The 18945-nt window shown below is 40.8% G+C and overlaps 2 protein-coding genes across 6 annotated transcripts in view; one reads left to right on the plus strand and one right to left on the minus strand.

Annotated features, from left to right (window-relative positions):
* Positions 1-4409, plus strand: part of gnb1l (guanine nucleotide binding protein (G protein), beta polypeptide 1-like) — a 37903-nt gene extending 33494 nt beyond the window's left edge. For all 4 annotated transcript variants that reach the window (XM_088994817.1, XM_088994820.1, XM_088994818.1 and 1 more), the window contains one exon: positions 1441-4409. In XM_088994817.1, the coding sequence (XP_088850943.1) occupies positions 1441-1719 (279 nt within the window). In that variant the 3' untranslated portion in view covers positions 1720-4409. The remainder of the gene's footprint in view (positions 1-1440) is intronic.
* Positions 4410-6603: 2194 nt separating this feature from the next.
* tbx1 (T-box transcription factor 1) lies at positions 6604-15076 on the minus strand. 2 transcript variants are annotated; one of them, XM_088994816.1, is made up of 8 exons: positions 14513-15076; positions 12983-13310; positions 10566-10667; positions 9878-10049; positions 9483-9638; positions 8825-8892; positions 8154-8254; positions 6604-7623 (listed from the first exon to the last, which is right to left on the minus strand). In XM_088994816.1, exons 1-8 carry the CDS (start codon positions 14742-14744, stop codon positions 7241-7243), a joined length of 1542 nt encoding a protein of 513 aa, XP_088850942.1. In that variant the 5' UTR covers positions 14745-15076; the 3' UTR covers positions 6604-7240. The 2 variants fall into 2 exon arrangements, with proteins under 2 accessions (XP_088850942.1, XP_088850941.1); XM_088994815.1 differs by having other exon boundaries at positions 12983-13361.
* Between the last annotated feature and the right edge of the window lie 3869 nt (positions 15077-18945).

The raw sequence follows: 18945 nt of genomic DNA on the forward strand, positions 1-18945 counted from the left end.
CAGGAGCAGATAAATTCGGCAACATATCTTTCTATGCAAGCCCATTAGTCTCCTTAGACACAACCCATGAAGTCAATTTCACGCTGTCCAGTTGGATTTTAGCCCCCCGCCCGATCCCGATGTGTGCGCCGTACGGAACAATCCTGCCGCGATCCCCAGCTAGCAGGAGAAGCACGTTTCTCTTCCAAGGAATGCCCACCTCCAAAAGGTCCTTCAGATTGGGCTCATTTATTATAGGATTTCAGCATGGTGCCCCTTTAGCGAGACCCCTTGAAAAACCGTCACGTGTGGTGGAAAAAGAAAAAAATCTGTGGCTAATCTTTAGCAGGCAAATGTTGCAGCAAAATGTGTATTAATCAAAGCTCTTCTTTTGCTGGCCAGGCCTTTCAATGCAAATGTAATTCATAAGAGGCGCTTAAAGCAACAACTCGTCTGCAAACAAGCTTTTCACCGAAAAGACTTCTCTCTTGGTTGTGACAAGAGAAACTCAAACCCAGGCCGTGCTTCCAGTGTGCACCCCTCCCACTTCAACTCCAAACCAAATAGAGCTACGTAGAGAGATTTGGTCATGGCCCTCGTACCGTAATGTTTTATGCCTGATGATTGAGAGTCAGAAGTTTACGGGCCATGATCAGCAGAAATGTGGACCTCTGTCATCAGAACAGCTGATAATCTCCCTGTCATTGTTTGTTTTGGTTATAGTTGGCTGGAAATGGTGTCATGAATTTATTACTTACCTACAATCTGTTTACAAAAGAGCCAGAGCGAGGGCAAGCGAGAGATAGATAAATTATTGTTCTGCAGGGTGTCCAATGTACCTGCCCCTCCCAGTTCAGGGAGAACCACCACTCCAAAAATATCCGTGTAGGACCCTGCCTAACTGCTGACTCTTTTCAATTGCTAATACACTGTTTTCAGATAAGCCTGAAAACAAGCTGTTTGTATTTGATGTTACAGAAAAAATATCTCTATCTATCTATCTATCTATCTATCTATCTATCTATCTATCTATCTATCTATCTATCTATCTATCTATCTATCTATCTATCTATCTATCCCTCCACCCCTCCATCCCTCCCTCCCTCCCTCTATCTATGTATCTCTCTCTCTCTCTCTCTCTCTCTCTCTCTCTCTCTCTCTCTCTCTCTCTCTCTATTTCTCTATTTCTCTCTCTCTCTATCTCTATCTCTCTATATATCCATCTAGTTGTTTATTTATTTATTCTTTCATTTATTTGTTCAATTATTTATTTGTTTATATGTTTGGCTGTTTATTTTTTGTGTTTTAGTATAGCTACAAGAGGCATGGGTGGATGCATCAATGAAGAGAAAAAGGGTTTCCAAAATACTACTAGATGGAAACAAGCACACATTTATTTCCTATTATTTGCATCTTAAAAAGCCTTGAGATTGATGTATTCCTTCTCTTTCCTCCCTGTAGCGACGGGACTGCTTGACTCTAACCAACCCTGGTGTTTCCCAACTCAGTATCCGAGGAGATGGTAAACTGTTAGCATCCGCAGGCTGGGACCACCGCGTACGAATATTTGGCTGGAAGAAGCTGCGACCTCTTGCGGTGTTGCAGTACCACCGTGACATTGTGCTGAGCGTTGCATTCTCTGACCACAAGGACCCCACGCAAAGACTTTTGGCTGCTGGATCCAAAGACCAACGCATTAGCCTCTGGTCAATATACAATGCGGAACCAGACACCAACTGACCCTACAAATGTAGTGTAGTGTATCAAAATAGTTCACCAGTGATGGACATTGTGACTTCTGAAGGATGGAAAAGATGTACTGTACTATACTTCTTTTGAAATGTAAACGCTTATAAAGGAAAGGCTTAATAAAGCCTTGATCCTCTCCTCTTACATCTAAAATTGTTTCACGTGACAAAGAGGGAACAGAAAGTAATTACGAATGAATGTCTTTCTGTGTCTTTGTGTTGTCATATTATTTCTTATTTAGTTTTGGGTTTTTTTTACTTCGAGATGGCATCGCGAGAGTGGCTGCCTTACCAGCAGCTCCTACATTTTGTTTTTCGACTTCTTTCTTTACTTTCATCTTCCTTTCATAACTTTGCTGCTGTGAAATGTACATTTCTCCACTGCAAGACTCATAAAGGTAAATCAAATCCAATGAGGAGTTGCACATTGCTATTGATCTGTTTATTGAATCAGAAACAATTGTTACAAATAGTCAAATTCATACCCAAATCTTTGTCAATTTTCCAATTTTGATGCTGAAATAATGAATTTTGGTTCGAAAAAGGGAATACAAATAAAGCACAGAGCAGAAAACTAAAATGAAAAACAATTTGGAACTGTAATTGATTATTATTATTTATTTATTATTTTACTCATCTCATCTTCCCATGAGTGCACCACGAGAAATAGTCAGTTGAGACTATTATTTGATAACAAGACATGATTTGCGACCCCTGCACCAACTTAATGCTGTGTTGTTATTTTAGCAGGGCCTTACCTAATAAAGGCTTTATCAAATACAGCTTTGTTAATCACAGCAGGCCCTGCGAGCAGAGGGCCTTTGATTGAGGATATCAGTGGTTATTATTACCTGTGGGGTGATATTTTTTTTGTTTCCACGGAACTTTATCAGAAAGAATTCTGCTTCACAAAGAAGATATTTATCATGCAATACAGCAAAGACCTACTCAACCCAAAAAAACACACCTGCAAAACCAAGCATAGATGATTGTGGATATGACTACGGAGAGAAGACAAGGTTGATAGACAAGCTAGCACATTCCAAAGCATTACTTTGACTGCCAATTGGCATTTTTATGTTTTTAATCAAATCTGATTTTCAACATTCGGTGTGCAATTCAGAGAAGCCACACTGAGATGGTTTGGACATGTCCAGAGGTGCTGAGCCTTGTACTTCCAGGCAGGAGACCTAGAGGAAGACCAAAGAGGAGGTTTATGGACTTTGTCAAGGAGGACATGAAGGGAGCTGGTGTGAGAGAAGAGGATGCATGAAACTAGGTTAGATGGAGGACACTGATTTGCTGTGGTGACTCCTGAAGAGGAAAGCCGAAAGAAAAAGAAGACTCCCTTGAAGTGTTTTCCACAAATTTCAGAATCAGAAAACCTTTATTCGTCCCACAATGGGGAAATTTGCAGTCCACAGCAGCAATTGAAAAGGGATGGGGTTGGGGTGGGGGTGAAAGGATAGAAAACAAGATATTCTGAGCATAACAAAATAAAACTGTCAACTGTATACTGTGCAAATGTAAATGTGCAAAACCGTTTCATAAAAAAACTGTACATAGTGCAATATCAAGAAAGGCACATTGAAATATTGAATCAACCCATATATACAAGTGTGCAGTTGTTGTTTTTTTTTCACATGTGATCAGTGAGAATTGCAAAGCCTGACAGCATTCGGTAGGAACGAGCGGCGGTACCTTTCCTTCTTGCAGCGCGGGTGTAATAGTCTCTGGCTGAAGGAACTACCCAGTGCTGTCAGGGTGGGTAGGAGGGCGTGGGAGGGGCTGTCCGTCATAGCCTTTAGTTTAGATAGCGTCCGTCTGTTGCCCACCTCCTCCAGAGAGTCCAGCGAGCAGCCCAGGACAGAACTTGCCCTCTTGACAAGGCGCCAGTCTTTTCCTGTCCCGGGTGGTGATGCTGCCTGACCAGCAGACAATTCCATAGTGGATGGCTGAAGCCACCACAGAGTCATAGAAAGTCTTTAGGAGTGACCTCTGAACTCCAAAAGACCTCAGTTTCCTGAGTAGGAAGAGGCGACTCTGTCCCTTTTTGTTCGTAAACTCTCAGAGAGAGGTTTACGAACATTTCATCATTTGAGAGAGTATAGTAAAGTTTGCAGTGATGCAAACTAACTAGCATGTTTCTAGTATGTGCACCTTTTGTTTAGTAAACTCAGGTAATCAAACTTTTTTTACATAAATGTTCTTCAGGCAGTGTGAATATGACAAAGAATATGTGACCTTCAAGTCCCTGCCTGGTTTTCAGGATGTTTTTTTTTTCTTGTACCCCGCAGAGGTCTGTCTCTGCCTTTTGTCCCTGACCTCTCTCTCTGCTGACATCTCCCATTCATGATAGCTTCCTAAGTCTCATGTTGTTGGCTTTGAACAAACACCAACGGCGGCGTGGGCCAGCTTCCGTCTTTCGGCGGATAAATCAAATGCCGAGTCCATTGCTGCAGATGTCTTATGAATGGAGTGGACAGCAATCTGCTGTTTGGCTGGACCCCCGGCTGTTGGACCTTGTAAATCACTTCATAATGGATCTTTTAGGAAGTCAATAAATGGACAAGGACACCTCCACCAACCCCACTACAATAGACCCTGTGCTTCACTTATCACCCAACGTGTGTCCTCTTTGGTTTTGAGGGTCAAAGTTCATCTTGACTTTGGAGGAGGACGTATTCATGAGGGAGGTGATGGCATTCATGTGGACCAATTGCTCGGTTTATTTAGATGTCATAAATGTATTGTATGTGTGTTCGTGTGTGTGTGCGTGTCTGTGTAAGGAGGACTTAAGTCAGGGTCCTTATGCAGCAGATGTTCCGCATGCAGATAAGTGTGATATGATGCTTCTGGTTGCATTGTCATCCATCATCAATCTCTTCATATTTCAATGGTTCTCTTGTGGCATTCCATTACCTGGGATTCCAGATATCCCAAGTCTCTTTTGCAGTCCATATTTGCCTGATTTTAGCATGAACCACCTTAAATAATTGAGCTACAAATGCAGTTCATCTAAACTTTTTCTTGAAGTGCAATGTCATTTTTTTTTTGTCTGAAGTCAATTTGTTATAATTGCTTTTGAAACAAATTATGTTTTCAAGCAAGCACACTCAGTTGCACCTCATACAGTTTTTCATTATTTTTTGGGAAGACTCCAATGTTATTTCAAGTTCACGAACAATGCAACAAGCGCGGTTGTTTTTCATTTCCTAGTGATATTATTTATAACTCAAACTGTTTTTCATTTAACTATATGATGGCATAATTGATGGATACATTTAATAGACTATGGTGACTATCCAGCTCTTTTTATGGATGTTTTTATGTTCATCTTAAATGTTTGGAAAAACATTGGGATTTCTTTCAGATGCAGTGTTTTACAAATGTATGATTTTTGTTGACACTGTCAACTACACAGTATTTTTATAATTGAACAATCTGATGCGTAACTAAATTGCTTGGCTGCTCTCTGTTGACTGAACTAAAGTAACGAGAAACCTTGACTAACAAGTACCCCAAGTTTCAAGTTTTATTTTTGTGAGCATTTCCTTGGTTATGTTTTTCTTTTTGCTAGATAGATGGTGTGTGTGTGTGTGTGTGTGTGTGTGTGTGTGTGTGTGTGTGTGTGTGTGTGTGCGTGCGTGTGTGTGTGTGTGTGTGTGTGTGTGTGTGTGTGTGTGTGTGTGTGTGTGTGCGTGTGTGTGTGTGTGTGCGCGTGTGTGTGCGTGTGTGTGTGTGTGTGTGCGCGTGTGTGTGCGTGTGTGTGCGTGTGTGTGTGTGTGCTTGTGTGTGCGCGTGTGTGTGTGTGTGCGTGCGTGTGTGTGTGTGCGTGCCTGCGTGTGTGTGTGGGGGGGGGAGGAGCGGGGTTATAGGGATCTGCATCATGATGCATGTTCAAACATTTAATGTTGTCAAAGAAAACAGTCAAAAGTGTGTGTGTGTGTGTGTGTGTGTGTGTGTGTGTGTGTGTGTGTGTGTGTGTGTGTGTGTGTGTGTGTGTGTGTGTGTGTGTGCGTATTTCATAGTTTAAGTGAGACTTTAATTAGTCTACATTTATTTACATCCCTTTTTCCCCTCTTTTGAAGTTTTATTAAATAGTAACAAAAAATGTGTTTTGGGGTTGTAAATGATTCATAGATTTATTAGCAAAAACATTTCATAACTAACATTCAACAGAATAACGTTTTTTTTTTTTTTTTTTCTTTAGAAGAACACGCTGGTGGCTTTGGTCACTTTACTACCGGGATGATATTTCCAGAATACCTCGAATCGTCATGGATCATGACATCAATGAGTGGTTTACTTGAAAAAACCATTTCCTGAAAGGCATCCCTTTGTCGCTGTTGACCAATTTGTGACCAGTGCCATGCGGTTATGCGAGACTCAGCATGAACTGCAGGCCGGCGACACAAAGCAACAGGCGGTCAACACAACTCCAGACCTCCGCTTCCTGACCAGACAAAATAGGTTGAACGAGTTGTGTGGATCAATGTGTGCATTGCACGGTGACACTGGTGATGATTAATGATAGTTAGAAGTCATTCCTGGCGGCATTGATTCAAGAAAATCAAAATAGGATGAAAGCCTTTGAAAGCAATCCCAAACAATGCACAAAATGATACCAACAATTAGTCAGACTTAAAATGAGTAGAAACATTATTTAACCTCTGACACCTTTACAAGCCATTAAACAGTCAGAGGTCAGGCGCCCTCAGGCATCCTTTTCCCCTGCTTCCCCTGCATTGCTCACATTGGCAGCTGGTCTCGAGGCGATATATATATATATATATATATATATATATATATATAAATTATAAATTCTGCGTGTCTATCTATATATCCATCGTGGAGGGTCCACACAAAAACAGGGTCAGATTACTTTAGAATTTAATGTTTACTTTACAGACACATCGCAGTCATTCTGCTTCATTTATTTAGTTTCTTTTATTCATTTATTTAGTTTGAAATGCTGTAAGTCAGTGCCATGGTACAAGCTTCTAAGAGTGGCTCAAAATGTTCATGTTCAATGATTCAATGTCTTTTTTCCCTTCTGAAAAAAAATACATTTCAATGTGTTTCCACCGCCTCTCCGATGAGCTCAGCATGCAAACATGTCATCTACTTACAACGTTGAGGGATTATATAATGTATGGCTTTTTTGAAAGCTTTCGAAACAAGGCAAATCAAAAAGTGCATTCAACACAAAAAAAACTAAATTCCAGTCTGTGATCAAACGTGCTTTCCTCAGCCTGCTGGTTCAGCAACTGAACTGCTCAGGTTGGCTGATGTGGAGCAATTGCCATTGAGTTCACAGGTCACAGAAAACTTCACCCAGGGCTTTGACCCTCCCCTCTGTCCCCCCGTGCTTCCCCAAGAGATTCTTTTAATAAATACAGCAGGGTTTATTTAGTAGAAGGGACTTTCAGTCTTTGAATTCACCCTGCAGGTTGCATGAAAAGTTTCAAGGCAGTCTCCATTCCTACAATGCAGTGCCCCATTAGCAGTCATTATCTGGGCCCGTAGTCATAATTTACAGGCCCACTGGTGGCCGAGTACATGTTAGCTGTGGCCGGATTCATGTGATGGTGGTACGTGTGTCCTCTGATGCTGGGTAAAGGGTAAGGGGACGGCCTGGTCTTGGCTCCCAGGTAGTGTTCGTAGGTTGTCGGGTACTTGTAAGGATGGTGGTGAAGGGTTTCCGGGGGGAGAGAGTGAGGATCCGCCCGGAGGTCGTGCGGGGGGCTCGGGCGGCCGCCGGTGAGCGGGACAGCGTGGAGGCCTCCCGGGACGGGCAGGGCGGGACTGAGGACGCGAGACATCAGCTGGTGAGCCGGGTCAGCGTGTATGGGTGTGCCGTCGGGCTCTCGCTCATATTCCCGCCTGTTGTCATCTGAAGGAGATTAAACAGTGTGTCACGAGAAGTACAATCATGCACTATTTACAATGTATTCATATGTGACATACAATTTTTATTTAGCTCCCAAACAATTACTGTTGCTTCAAGCAATGTATCAGAATCTTTTTTTTGGTCACCATTTTGGTGGTAGGCTCATCAAATTGGGTCTTGTATTGTCCATCTTAGAAAAGGCAAAAACATTCAATTATACAGTATTGATAAAGTGTTGGAAATACAAATGTTGGTATTTTGAAAATAAGAGTGCTCTGGTTATGTGAAAGGTGTTACTAACTAGTACAAAGGTCTTTTTTTTAATTTGTCGTAAGCGACTATCAATTTGTTGAACTAAAGGGCAGTGCTTGCTCAATCCTTCAAATGCATCACTTTTTATGATGGAAATGGAACGAAACACGGCCCACATGGGCAGAGAGCCAGCTGTCAAGAAGACAGAAGCTGACTTGGTTTGATGTTGGCCATCAGGCGTCAGATGAAGCTCAAGTTGGAGTAAAGAGGGAGTTGCAGACCTTTCTCCGTGCCGTTCTGCTGAGGAGGAGATGACATCGGGTTTCTTGTTCTAGCGAAAGCACTCATTATTGGCAGGGAGCCTGGCCTGTGATTCCTGGGCCTGAGGGAAGGAAGACAAGAGTCGTTTAATGAACGCCAAGGCCACGATTTCCTTAGCCTGTTTTCAATTGCTATATGGAAATGACTTATAACTGCAGTGCATGTTTTAAGTCCTTACACAATAACCAATCTTCCATTTTAGACGGATAAAAGCAGAAAGTACGTAAGTCAGATGGTCCTATTTGTTGATTAATAAGGCCAAGCTTGGGAGTAATCTGTTTAGTTAAAGCATGAAAGGGGAAAAATGGACGGCATTTGGAAGAAATTGAGTCACTTGTTTCCGTACCAGATGTGCCGACTTTTGTGTGGGGAGAAATTTTGCAGATCTATCAATGACTGAAAAGCAGACGATAATCTTTGAAACAATATCCAGTGTTTCCCTAAAGCTCACAGTCTTCATTGTGTACTTTTAACACGCAAGTACCACCCGTCTGGCACTTACGTATTGTTAAAACAGACTAATAATCCATTTTCCTAATGCTTGCAAATGCCCCTTTTCTTTTGTTGCACCACGTATCATGTACAAACATGTCAAAAGGACTTTTTGTAGTAAGAGTAAATATAAACTCACCAATCCTCTGGGTCACAGTCTCTGAAGCCTTTTGCAAAGGGGTTACTGGCTATCTTCAGCTGGGTGATCTAAAGTCACAACAAGAAAGTCAAAACAATCGACTTAATGCAACCGATTACTCCAGTTGGAATTATATTCATTTGTGGGGAGGCATGAGTAATTGTAGGGAAGCTAAATGTAAGATACAACTCTTGCATAATTTGCATGGACGTTAAAAGATTCGATAGTTTATATCAATACAGTCCTCACTTTTTATGCATTAGCCAAACTTCCTTAACGTTTGAATGTTGCCTCTGAGTGGAATTATGTTATTGGGACATAGCCTAGCTACCCTTAATTTAATGGTAACTGTATTGGTGAAAGAAAGAAAGAAAGAAAGGAAAACGTCATTTCAAGCATAGTAACAACATCATATATTAATGGAATTATGCGTTGAGATTTAATTATATTTTTATTTGTATTTATCATATCGCAAGTGTGTTTCCCAAGAAATTGAAAATATTTTATCTGGTCTGCTCTTGTCAAAGCCTTGTACAAATCAAAATGTGTTGTATTGCATCCCCCCCCCCCCCCCATAAAATTTCACATAAAATATATACGGTCTATTAGAACGTAATAATCGATCACAGATGCACGTTTTTCCGAGAGACTTTCTTACCCTATGGTTTTGGTACGCCGTGACCGCTGTGAAACGGGTTTCCTCGAACACAAACGTTTTATAATTCTCCTCTGCGTACTTTTCGCTGTCCTTGCGCGGATCCACATAGACCACGTGGAATCTGGGTTGATAGCGGTGCATTGAGTTAAGAATGATCTGGGATGGAGTGGAGGGGCGGGGCACATAAGCAGCTTTTATTACTTTGCATTATTCACACAATACTCCAAGTGTGTTCTTTGAATTATGAATGTATGAATAAAATACACAGTGAAATTATATTTTATGATGCTGAGATGACATGCACGCATCGGGTTAACATGATACACACAAACATGCACACGCACACACACAAACATAGCCTCGAGGATACGGATGAATTCATGAATTGCACTCACGTGCCCATTATCGTCCAGGAGATTGTTCGTGAGTTTGAGTTTGTCAAAGGAAACGATCTGCTTCATCCACTGGGCGCCCTTAGCAGGAGAGTCTGGGTGGTAGTGGACCCTTCCGGGGGTCGCCGGGTCAGCTTTGCCCGCCACAAGCCACGAAGAGCTGTGGAACGCATACCTGTGGAGATCACAGAGGTCATTTATCACTCAATTTGTTTGAATATAAATTGAAATGTAAATTTCTCCACTGCGAGACGAATAAAGGCAAATCCAAATCCAAATATATTTATTATATTATATACACTTTATTTATAACCGCCTTTCAAAACTCTCAAGGACACTTTACGGGATATGTTTTCCTGCGAGTGACTAGCGGCTGTCCACTTGCGGCTGTCCATTTGCGCCAGCGTTCACTCAACCCGGAAGTAACACACATGCACACACACTCATTCACACAACTAACTCAAACATAATGGTCATCGGCACAATACGATTCAAATAAAGTAAAACTACTCACCATTTGATGACAATGGTATTTATCTCCTTAAGTCAATTATTAAGTGGTGAACGTAACGATTTAGAAAAACCACAACGTGTTTTTGCATCCAAATTACGTATATATAGTCATATTTTCTCTCAGATTGAATCGAATGTGATTTGTGCATTTAAAATATAATGGATTCGACGACGCTACCTGTAACGTTTGTCATCGACTGGCAAAAAGTCCATTAGGAGCATGTAGTCCGCCATTGGATCCATCCCAAATATTTTCACTTGGAATGTTGGAAACATTCGCCTAGAGAGAAGATGAACATTCAATTGTCAAGTTCTTCACTTGACTCATCTGTAAACAGCCGCACTCAGCACATTTGCGCAGAGAAACTGATGAATTGACAATGGTTAAAAACAAACAAACAAAAAAAAACAAAATATAATATACATTTAATATATGTAATAAAAATTAACGTCCATGCAAAAAAATGCATTGTCAAGGAAAAAGTAGGAGAAAATTCGAAACTTCAAATTATAGTGGGAATGACTTGATCGCGTATTTTTTCGGCGTGCCCTTAAGATTTAAATTACGTTTTTTAAAGTTTTGACAGTTTCCAGACCCGCGTTGCCTGCTCAAAACAAGCCAACTTTTCACTTTACGCATTTACATTTTGTTCTTCCATAGTAACCATAGGACCATGCCTGCATGTAAATGTATCACGTAACAATTAACCAACAAGAAGCAGTTTAAAATGCCCACACGCTGCGAGTGCATTGAGTTAATTTTGGATTTAAAATGTAATTATTCCATTCTCCTATACTCGGCGTCTCTGCGCTTGCTTGAGCGGTTGAGCAGACTAATGCCCATGTCAGTTTAAGGGTGGCCGATATCAACGCTCAATTAACGTCTGTGTTTAGGCTTGCTCGCAGGCTGGAGGAGCCTCTGAAGTGCTACTTGTCACACTGCACCAAAAGAGTCTCGCTTTCCATATTCTTCTTTTTCCAGGCGATGCTCTTCTCTTTGCCGTCACGCTGCAATACACGCGCTTTTACACCATGTGTACCTTATTCGGTTGTCCTGTTTAATAGTATTAATATGCTATATGTGTGTATGCATGTATAATTGCCCGTAAAGTTCACGTGACGGAGCCGAAGGGTAAACCTTCACTCTTATCATTTTAATGCACGCCTTTATACATGTACTTTTATTATATATGTCATGATTAATAAATCACAATATTCATTCATATTAAGATACTAATCATGATCATCGATCAATGATGCCTCGCAATAATTAGGAAAAAAAATATCTCATATATGCAACACTTTATTTCCATCTACTGCAAGCTGCAAGTACACTCTGTACATTCTCAAAAGATGACCTCTGAAATATTCCTGCAAACTCGCAATGTCCCATCGCGATAAAAATGATTTAAGAGGCCCGGAGGTTTCGCTTTGAAGATCCCTGCATATTCCATATCATTGAGGAAAAAAAAACAATAGTGATAATGAAAAAAAAAGCAACAAAAACATCCATCCATCTATTTTCCTTTTACCGCTTATTCCTCATTATGGTTGCGGGGTTGCTGGAGCCTATCCCAGCTGTCTTCGGGCACGAGGTGGGGGAGAAAAACATCAACAATAATAATAGTAATAATAATATCTATTATAAATACCGTAAACGTGAACACGATTAAATTCAGTCAATTTGAACTATAAGAACAAACTTAAAGAAACGTCACAAAGCTTGAGGAAAAAAAATCGTCATTAAATAACCATCTGTAATTGAATTAGTGATAATCATTAAAATAATAATAACAATACTTACAACTGTTATTATAAAAACCGAAACAACGAACACAATTACATTCAAAAATTTGAATCGATGAGAAAAAATAAAGGAACGTCACCAACTTTTTAAAAAATCCAAATGAAATAATTATCGAGAATTGATTTGAAAGTAAATTGAAATAGTGAGCGACGGCCGTGCGTAAAATTGAGTTACAGTATTTCTGCAAAACACGCGTATGCGCGCGCACACACACACACACACACACACACACACACACACACACACACACACACACACACACACACACACACACACACACACGCGCGCGCGCGCGCACACACACACACACACGCATACACATACACATACACGCACACGTGCACCCACACCTACACGACACGCGTCACAGTTTACACGCTATCGCGCGCACTTGCGTGCTCAAATCAGCCAAAGGATGACATATGCATAGATTTCAATCAAATAAACACTAGCCACCGATTAGGAGAGGGGGTACCCTTTAAATAACCCCACGCGTAAATAAACACCGCACTGAAAAAACTACGAAAGTTATTTGAGATAAAGAACACCGTTTTGTTGTTTTTAAATACAAGTAGAGTAAGGTAACTGCTGACACTTGTATTTTAGAATAAGAAATATCTGCATGAAAAGCAAAATAACAGCAAAGTTTGTACATAACCAATTAAAATGCAATATTGTTGATAAATAAAAATAACACGGTGATCAAATAAAACAGATTTGAAGCTGCGGGATCACATTGAAGATTTGTCAGGCTATAAATTGATTTAATGTGAGTATCATGGCCTTACCTGCCCGCCTTGGTGACGATCATCTCGGTGCCCAGTTGATTAAACTCATCCCACAAGGCCTTCATCTCCAGCTGGACGTTAATGTTGGCCACTTTGGGGTTCTTCTTGACGATGTTCTTGCTGTTCGGTGTGGAGTTGGACGAGGACGACGAGCAAGGGGTCCCGACAGGGTCGCTCGGTGGGGCCTGGCCCGAGTAGCTGTAGTTGGGCTGAGCGGCCGAGCATGGCTCAAAGTGGGCCTCGTGTTGGGTGTAAGGGTCCCCGGGGGAGGGGGAGAGGTGGTATCCCGCCGGGGTGTTGAGGCTGCTGAGGCTGCTGGTCGTGAAGGCTGCAACATCGCAAAAATGGGACAGCTGCGTCAGCCACGGGCTGGAAATGGCTGAAATCATTCCAAAAAGACGGGATTTACTAATGGGTCTTGTAGTCGGTATTAAACAGAGACAAAAAAAAAAATAGAATAAATGCGTCCCGAATGAAAATGCCAGTGTCGTTTTAAAATCTGGCGTCTCGGTATGTCCTACATCTCTGGGGCAGAGCATCCAAATGAAAAAAAAAATTAAAGACGTGTCCAAAGTCGACCAAGTCCGTGCTTTGTTTTCTCTTTTGTGTCGATTGCGCTCATCGGTGTTGTCGCGAGCTGCCGTTGAGCGTGTGTGCGTTTGTATGTGTGTGAGTGTGTGTGTGCGTGTGTGCGTGTGTTCGAGTGCAAGGCAGCCCGCTTCTCTTATCTGCCGCGAGGGCCTCCCCTTTGCGATAAAACCGGTTCTTATTTCTATTTAGATAAGGAACTGCAGGTAATGTGCCCTTTCCTCGCCTAGAGAAGAGTCTGATTGACACAAAAGTGCGCCCCTTCTTTTTAATGGGCTTTCAGGCACCCAATCCTGTTTTGGATGGGGCACGCATCAACCCCGTTGACACAAAACAATAGGGGGTTGGGGTGGGGGGCGAGGGGGAGGGGGTGAGCAGTGTAAACGAGTGACTGCGTAAACACATACCGATTTACATGAAGAAACAAATATGCGCCGACCGAATGTAGTTAAGTGGCCAAATAACTGAAAGGAGATAACACGCGTGTTTCGCCATTACGCACAGTGTGCGTGTTTCTTTGTTTACATTTTATCACGGATTTTTCATTGACGCTCTTTGAAGGTAATGAGAGCCCACAAATTGACTTTTTTTTTAACACTGCAAGACTTTAAAGCTCATGTTTTTGTAAAATTGCTTTCCACAAAACTTTGTAAAGTAATAGTCCCAACAAAAAAACAAGGAACTTAAAATGTACCAGATGTTTTTATTTTAGTGTTCCTAATTTTGAACCCTTGGTTCAAATTGCAATTTGAGCATATTCTAAGTTGTTTTGTGTGAAAGCGCATTGTTCTTTTAAAGTAATCAGAGTTTAAGAAAATTGTAGAAAGTCCGTTTAACCGCAGTTTGGCCGAGTTGCGGAATCAAAACAAGTTGGGACTCAAACGGCGCATCCGAATGACGCGTTTGACCATGCGTGAGCGAATCATCAACAAACTGGTTTACCTTCCATTTCCCGTGTCACGGAGCTGTAATGCATGGTGCAGCAGCTGTGGTTGTTCCCGTCTGGTTTGTCCAGGCCGGGACTCCGCTTGTCAAACGCCGCGTTTCCTGCTTGTTCCGAGGCGCAAATCAGAGAGGCAATACTGAAAGCATTTGCCCTGGGAGAGAGGGGACCACCGTCGTCCATAGGCAGAGGGCTCGAGTTAGGGGAAAGTCGCGCACTACTCCTCCTCATGCACCGCCTCCCCCTTCTCCAGAGAGCAGGAGAAGGCTTCGCAAAAAGCCCAAGAACACGCGCGAAAAACGCCTTCTCACATGCCCACACTGGCCAAGATGTCTGCTTGGAAAGTATTCCCCGCCGCTACGGCAAAGACGCACAAACTTCCCTGGTCGGGGGGTTCATTGAACGAACCGCAGCGAGGGGAGATGGTCAGCGGTCCCGTCGCTGTCAAACCATGGTCAATCCGCAAATTGGAGAGCGAGCCCCTCGTTCCGTGTTTGCGCGGCGGCGGCTGTTGTCAAGCGAAGGCGACTTTGCCCGCCTGCCTCCAGCAGAAAGAAAGTGCAGCTGATACGAGATTTTCAGAAGGCAGGCAGCCCAGCCACATCCACATTCACGCCTCCCACTCTGGTACAAGAGCGCCTGTGCGCGCGTGCGCGTGTGGGTGCGCGGAGCTCGGCCTGTTTTATTTTAATAAGACTTTGTCACAAGTTCATTTGGATGGCGTCCAAGTCATTGTAACTGTCCGACTAAATTACAGAACATTGTGAGCAACTTTTTTAGAATAGAAACAAACAGCATATTGAAACGGCAAAATCCAAAATAATCCGAGATATTATTTTATTTATCGGATATTTTACATGATATTTATTTTTTTTAATGCCACTAAGCCCCATTATATGTGTATCTCGTTGAAATGTTCCAAGTTTAACGTTTTGTGCATTTATGTATTCATTTTTTTCGTTATGGTAGGATATAACTATAACAGTATAACGATATCATTCTCATGACGCGTGTGGCATCGATTTTCACACACACCCGTTTATAGTTTGAGTGTAATTTATAATTTAATCCTCAAGGTTATCTTCAATCGCAATTTTTAATACACTCTGATCGAAGTTGGTGTACATTTGAGGAGGCATTTTTTTTCTGTATGAATTGATGTTATTTCTTCTTTTCAATTCCAAACGTGCATTGTTGATTCAACCATTAATTTGAAATGAACAATTTAATTGAATTTGATCAAGGGCTAATTTGGTGTTGCGTCAGATTTTATTATGTGCGTTTTGCTGCATTCTTCATGGGAAAATGTTATATCAGCAAGTCAGATTGCTGTGTTAATTATGAAATGATAGAATGATTATAAAACTTCACATTTATTTACTCCTCCACAAAGAGACCGATAAAGTACCAAGTCATTTGAAATAATTCCAGGTGACTCAAACAGATTCTAATGTATAATTTAATGAAACGAACACATTAACAATGCAGTCCTTTTTTGGAAAATCTCACCGACACACCATCGGAAAATTATACTCGGCGTCTTTATTATACTACAAGAATTCTCGATCAATTCAGCAAAGATTTATCCGAAAATTACGCGACACTCATTTCTACTCTACAATTTTTTAAAACCACGCGTGAGACCCTATTGGAGTTCGCTGGACTTGACCTCAAGTACCCCTCCCGTCGCTTTGCGACTTCTCAGCTGGGCTGTATTCGGACTCGGTGTGAAAACCGAAATGTGTTTTGTTAGATATTAACCGGATAGAGTCCAATTTACACATGAGGTCACCCAATGAAGAACAGAGGCAACAGCGGGGTCTAATGGGATAAAGCAGTTATAGAGGATTAGCTCGATTTATGTCGGATGCTTCTCAAGAGGAGGCAGAGCGCATCAACAAATATACGACACTGCTGCAGATCGATAGAGATAAATAGATAGGTACAGATTGGTAGATAGATGGATAGATGGATGGATAGATAGATAGATAGATAGATAGATAGATAGATAGATAGATAGATAGATAGATAGATAGATAGATAGATAGATAGATAGATAGATAGATAGATAGATAGATAGATAGATAGATAGATAGATAGATAGATAGATAGATAGATGTAGTTTTCTTCTGCTTCAAAGAAGTCGTCTGTTTTTAAAATAAATCGCAACAAAACCTAAAAATAAAAACAATAACAATACTCATCTTCCTCCTCCTTCTACAACACAACAAACTACTACTACTACTACTACTACTACTACTACTACTACTACTACTACTACTACTACTAATAATAATAATACTAATAATAATAATAATAATAATAATAATAATAATAATACATTTCATTTATAATGATAACACAAAGACTGAATAGTACAGTTTTTACCGTTATTACGACAGAGCGAATCTGCATTTAAATGCGAGACTGGGATGATGCTATGTTTTCATATATGAATCATGTGGTATTTGTGTTCGCCCCTGCCCCCCTTTGTGGTGACGTTTTGGCGTTAGTGTGACGATCAAGTTAATAGACGTGGACATGAATAACAATCCGTTTTAGAATGAATGTTTTTGGTTACATTTTCGGGTGAGATGGTTTCACTCATTGTCTAACACAGTTTGTAATTCTACCGTAATTCAACAAAAAAAAAAACTCAGAAAATGGCCGTTATCCTTATCCGTTTCTAAATACGCCAACGCATTATTAAAAAAAACATATTTTACAATTAAATAACACTCGTTACAATGATAATTTACGACTACACCACACCAGTTTGTCCGGTATTATTAGAAAACAACGTGACATATCCCACCCACGCCCTCTTTTTTGTGCTCAGTCATATTTACGGACCATAATATTTAAAATATATTTCATTTAATTGTGAAAATTCAGCAGTTTTGGATTCTTCCAATTTTGTACATTTTATTTTTTAACTGTGGAAAGCCGTAGCATTTGTGGTTTTTGTGTGTGTAAAAGCGATGAGGGCCAGGCATGCAGGCTATGGGTCTTGGTGCGCTAACATGACAGATCCTATTCATGCCTCATTTAATGGCACGTATCTCGTAAACGCCAAGCCTCATTGGCTGCTTGTTTTTGTATTTCTTTTTTATTAAACAGAAATACCTTTGAAAGACACCCACTGGGAAGGGCTGGTTTTGACATCTGCCGGTCTACCACTTTTCTGTAACAATAGAGTATAAATTTCACATGCTAAATATTTCATCTGACACGTGTAGCCTGTATTCTTCACCTCTTTAATTTACTGTCTGTCATTCTGGAGCCTGTCAGATAATCAACGTTGCAATTTTCACATTGACGATGCCCCAACGACAGAAAGCTGGGCGACGTGCTCCACATTTCACCCTACCCTATCCAAATATTAGTCCACATCCCAGAATTAGCAGGAGAGGAAGTGAACAGTTGACCGCTGACAGAAGAGGTCCTTGGGTGTCCCCTCTCTCCGCGGGGATGTAGTGTGGAAATATCGCCCCCCCATTTTGTGATCATCTTGGAAATAAACCAAATAAGCAACAATCCGTTCAAATGACGGGACAATTCGTTTTAACCAAACCAAATGCAAACGCCTGAAATTTTGAAATTTAGTAAATTTAGTAAGAAAGAAAAATAATGTTATTTATTAATTCAAGACGTTTTTGGTTTTGATTGGCTTAAAAAACGACTCTCGCTGCTTTATTTATTGTTTATTCCAACATGTAATGTTTAAACAATTGATTTTTCATTAAAATGAACGGGTGGGAAATGGGAAATAAGTGTTAAAAAAAACAAACCAACAAAAAAGCTAGGGTTCTAAAAAAAAAAAAAAAAAAACAGGGCGGAAAAAACACGTTTTCCTTTTTTCCCCACACTGGTCATTCAGCTATTTTTTTCCCTTACACCAAATTATTAAAAAAAATACAATGTACCAAAGTGCCCAATTAATTATCGTTCTTCTATTAGCGAATTTTAGGAAATAAGCACACATATAACACATTTTTAAAACAAATGCACGTAGACGTTCGGCGCAAACAACGACAGCGAAAACAGTTTCAATAACGACAACATTTTTATTCTGAAATCTCACTATTCATATTTGAATCCGAGCATTTGTGGGAAAACTTTAGCCTGCGCCCATCCTGTTGGCAAGAAGCACATTTCGTCATTTCTGTGGAAAATAAAGGACAGCAACGAAACGGGAAAAAATTCCCGAAAAACATTTCCTTGTTGGCATATCAAGGCTGCTTTTCTGTCCGGCTCGTTCTCTTTGATTTTCTCAGGAGTCACCATAAAAGGACACGTGCATAAAACACAATGGAAATGAACACAATGGCTGAGCAAAGGTGAAAATTATCACTCCCTGGTGTCTGTTCACGCAAATTCCATCCTATATTCCCACACATATGATATATAATGACACTATTGAGGTGGGGGG

The sequence above is a fragment of the Hippocampus bargibanti genome, linkage group LG04 (assembly GCF_051943395.1).
Source record: "Hippocampus bargibanti isolate YZ-2025 linkage group LG04, ASM5194339v1, whole genome shotgun sequence".
NCBI lineage: Eukaryota > Metazoa > Chordata > Actinopteri > Syngnathiformes > Syngnathidae > Hippocampus > Hippocampus bargibanti.

What these genes read in the sequence shown, in the direction of transcription:
- tbx1 (XM_088994815.1), bottom strand. Translation starts at nt 14,744, where the DNA reads ATGAGGAGGAGTAGTGCGCGACTTTCCCCTAACTCGAGCCCTCTGCCT. An exon ending in ATCGTCACCAAGGCGGGCAG is followed by an intron (nt 10,668 to 12,982) that starts GTAAGGCCATGA and finishes TCTTCTCTCTAG; the next exon opens with GCGAATGTTTCCAACATTCC. An exon ending in CGGCGTACCAAAACCATAGG is followed by an intron (nt 8,893 to 9,482) that starts GTAAGAAAGTCT and finishes TTGTGACTTTAG; the next exon opens with ATCACCCAGCTGAAGATAGC.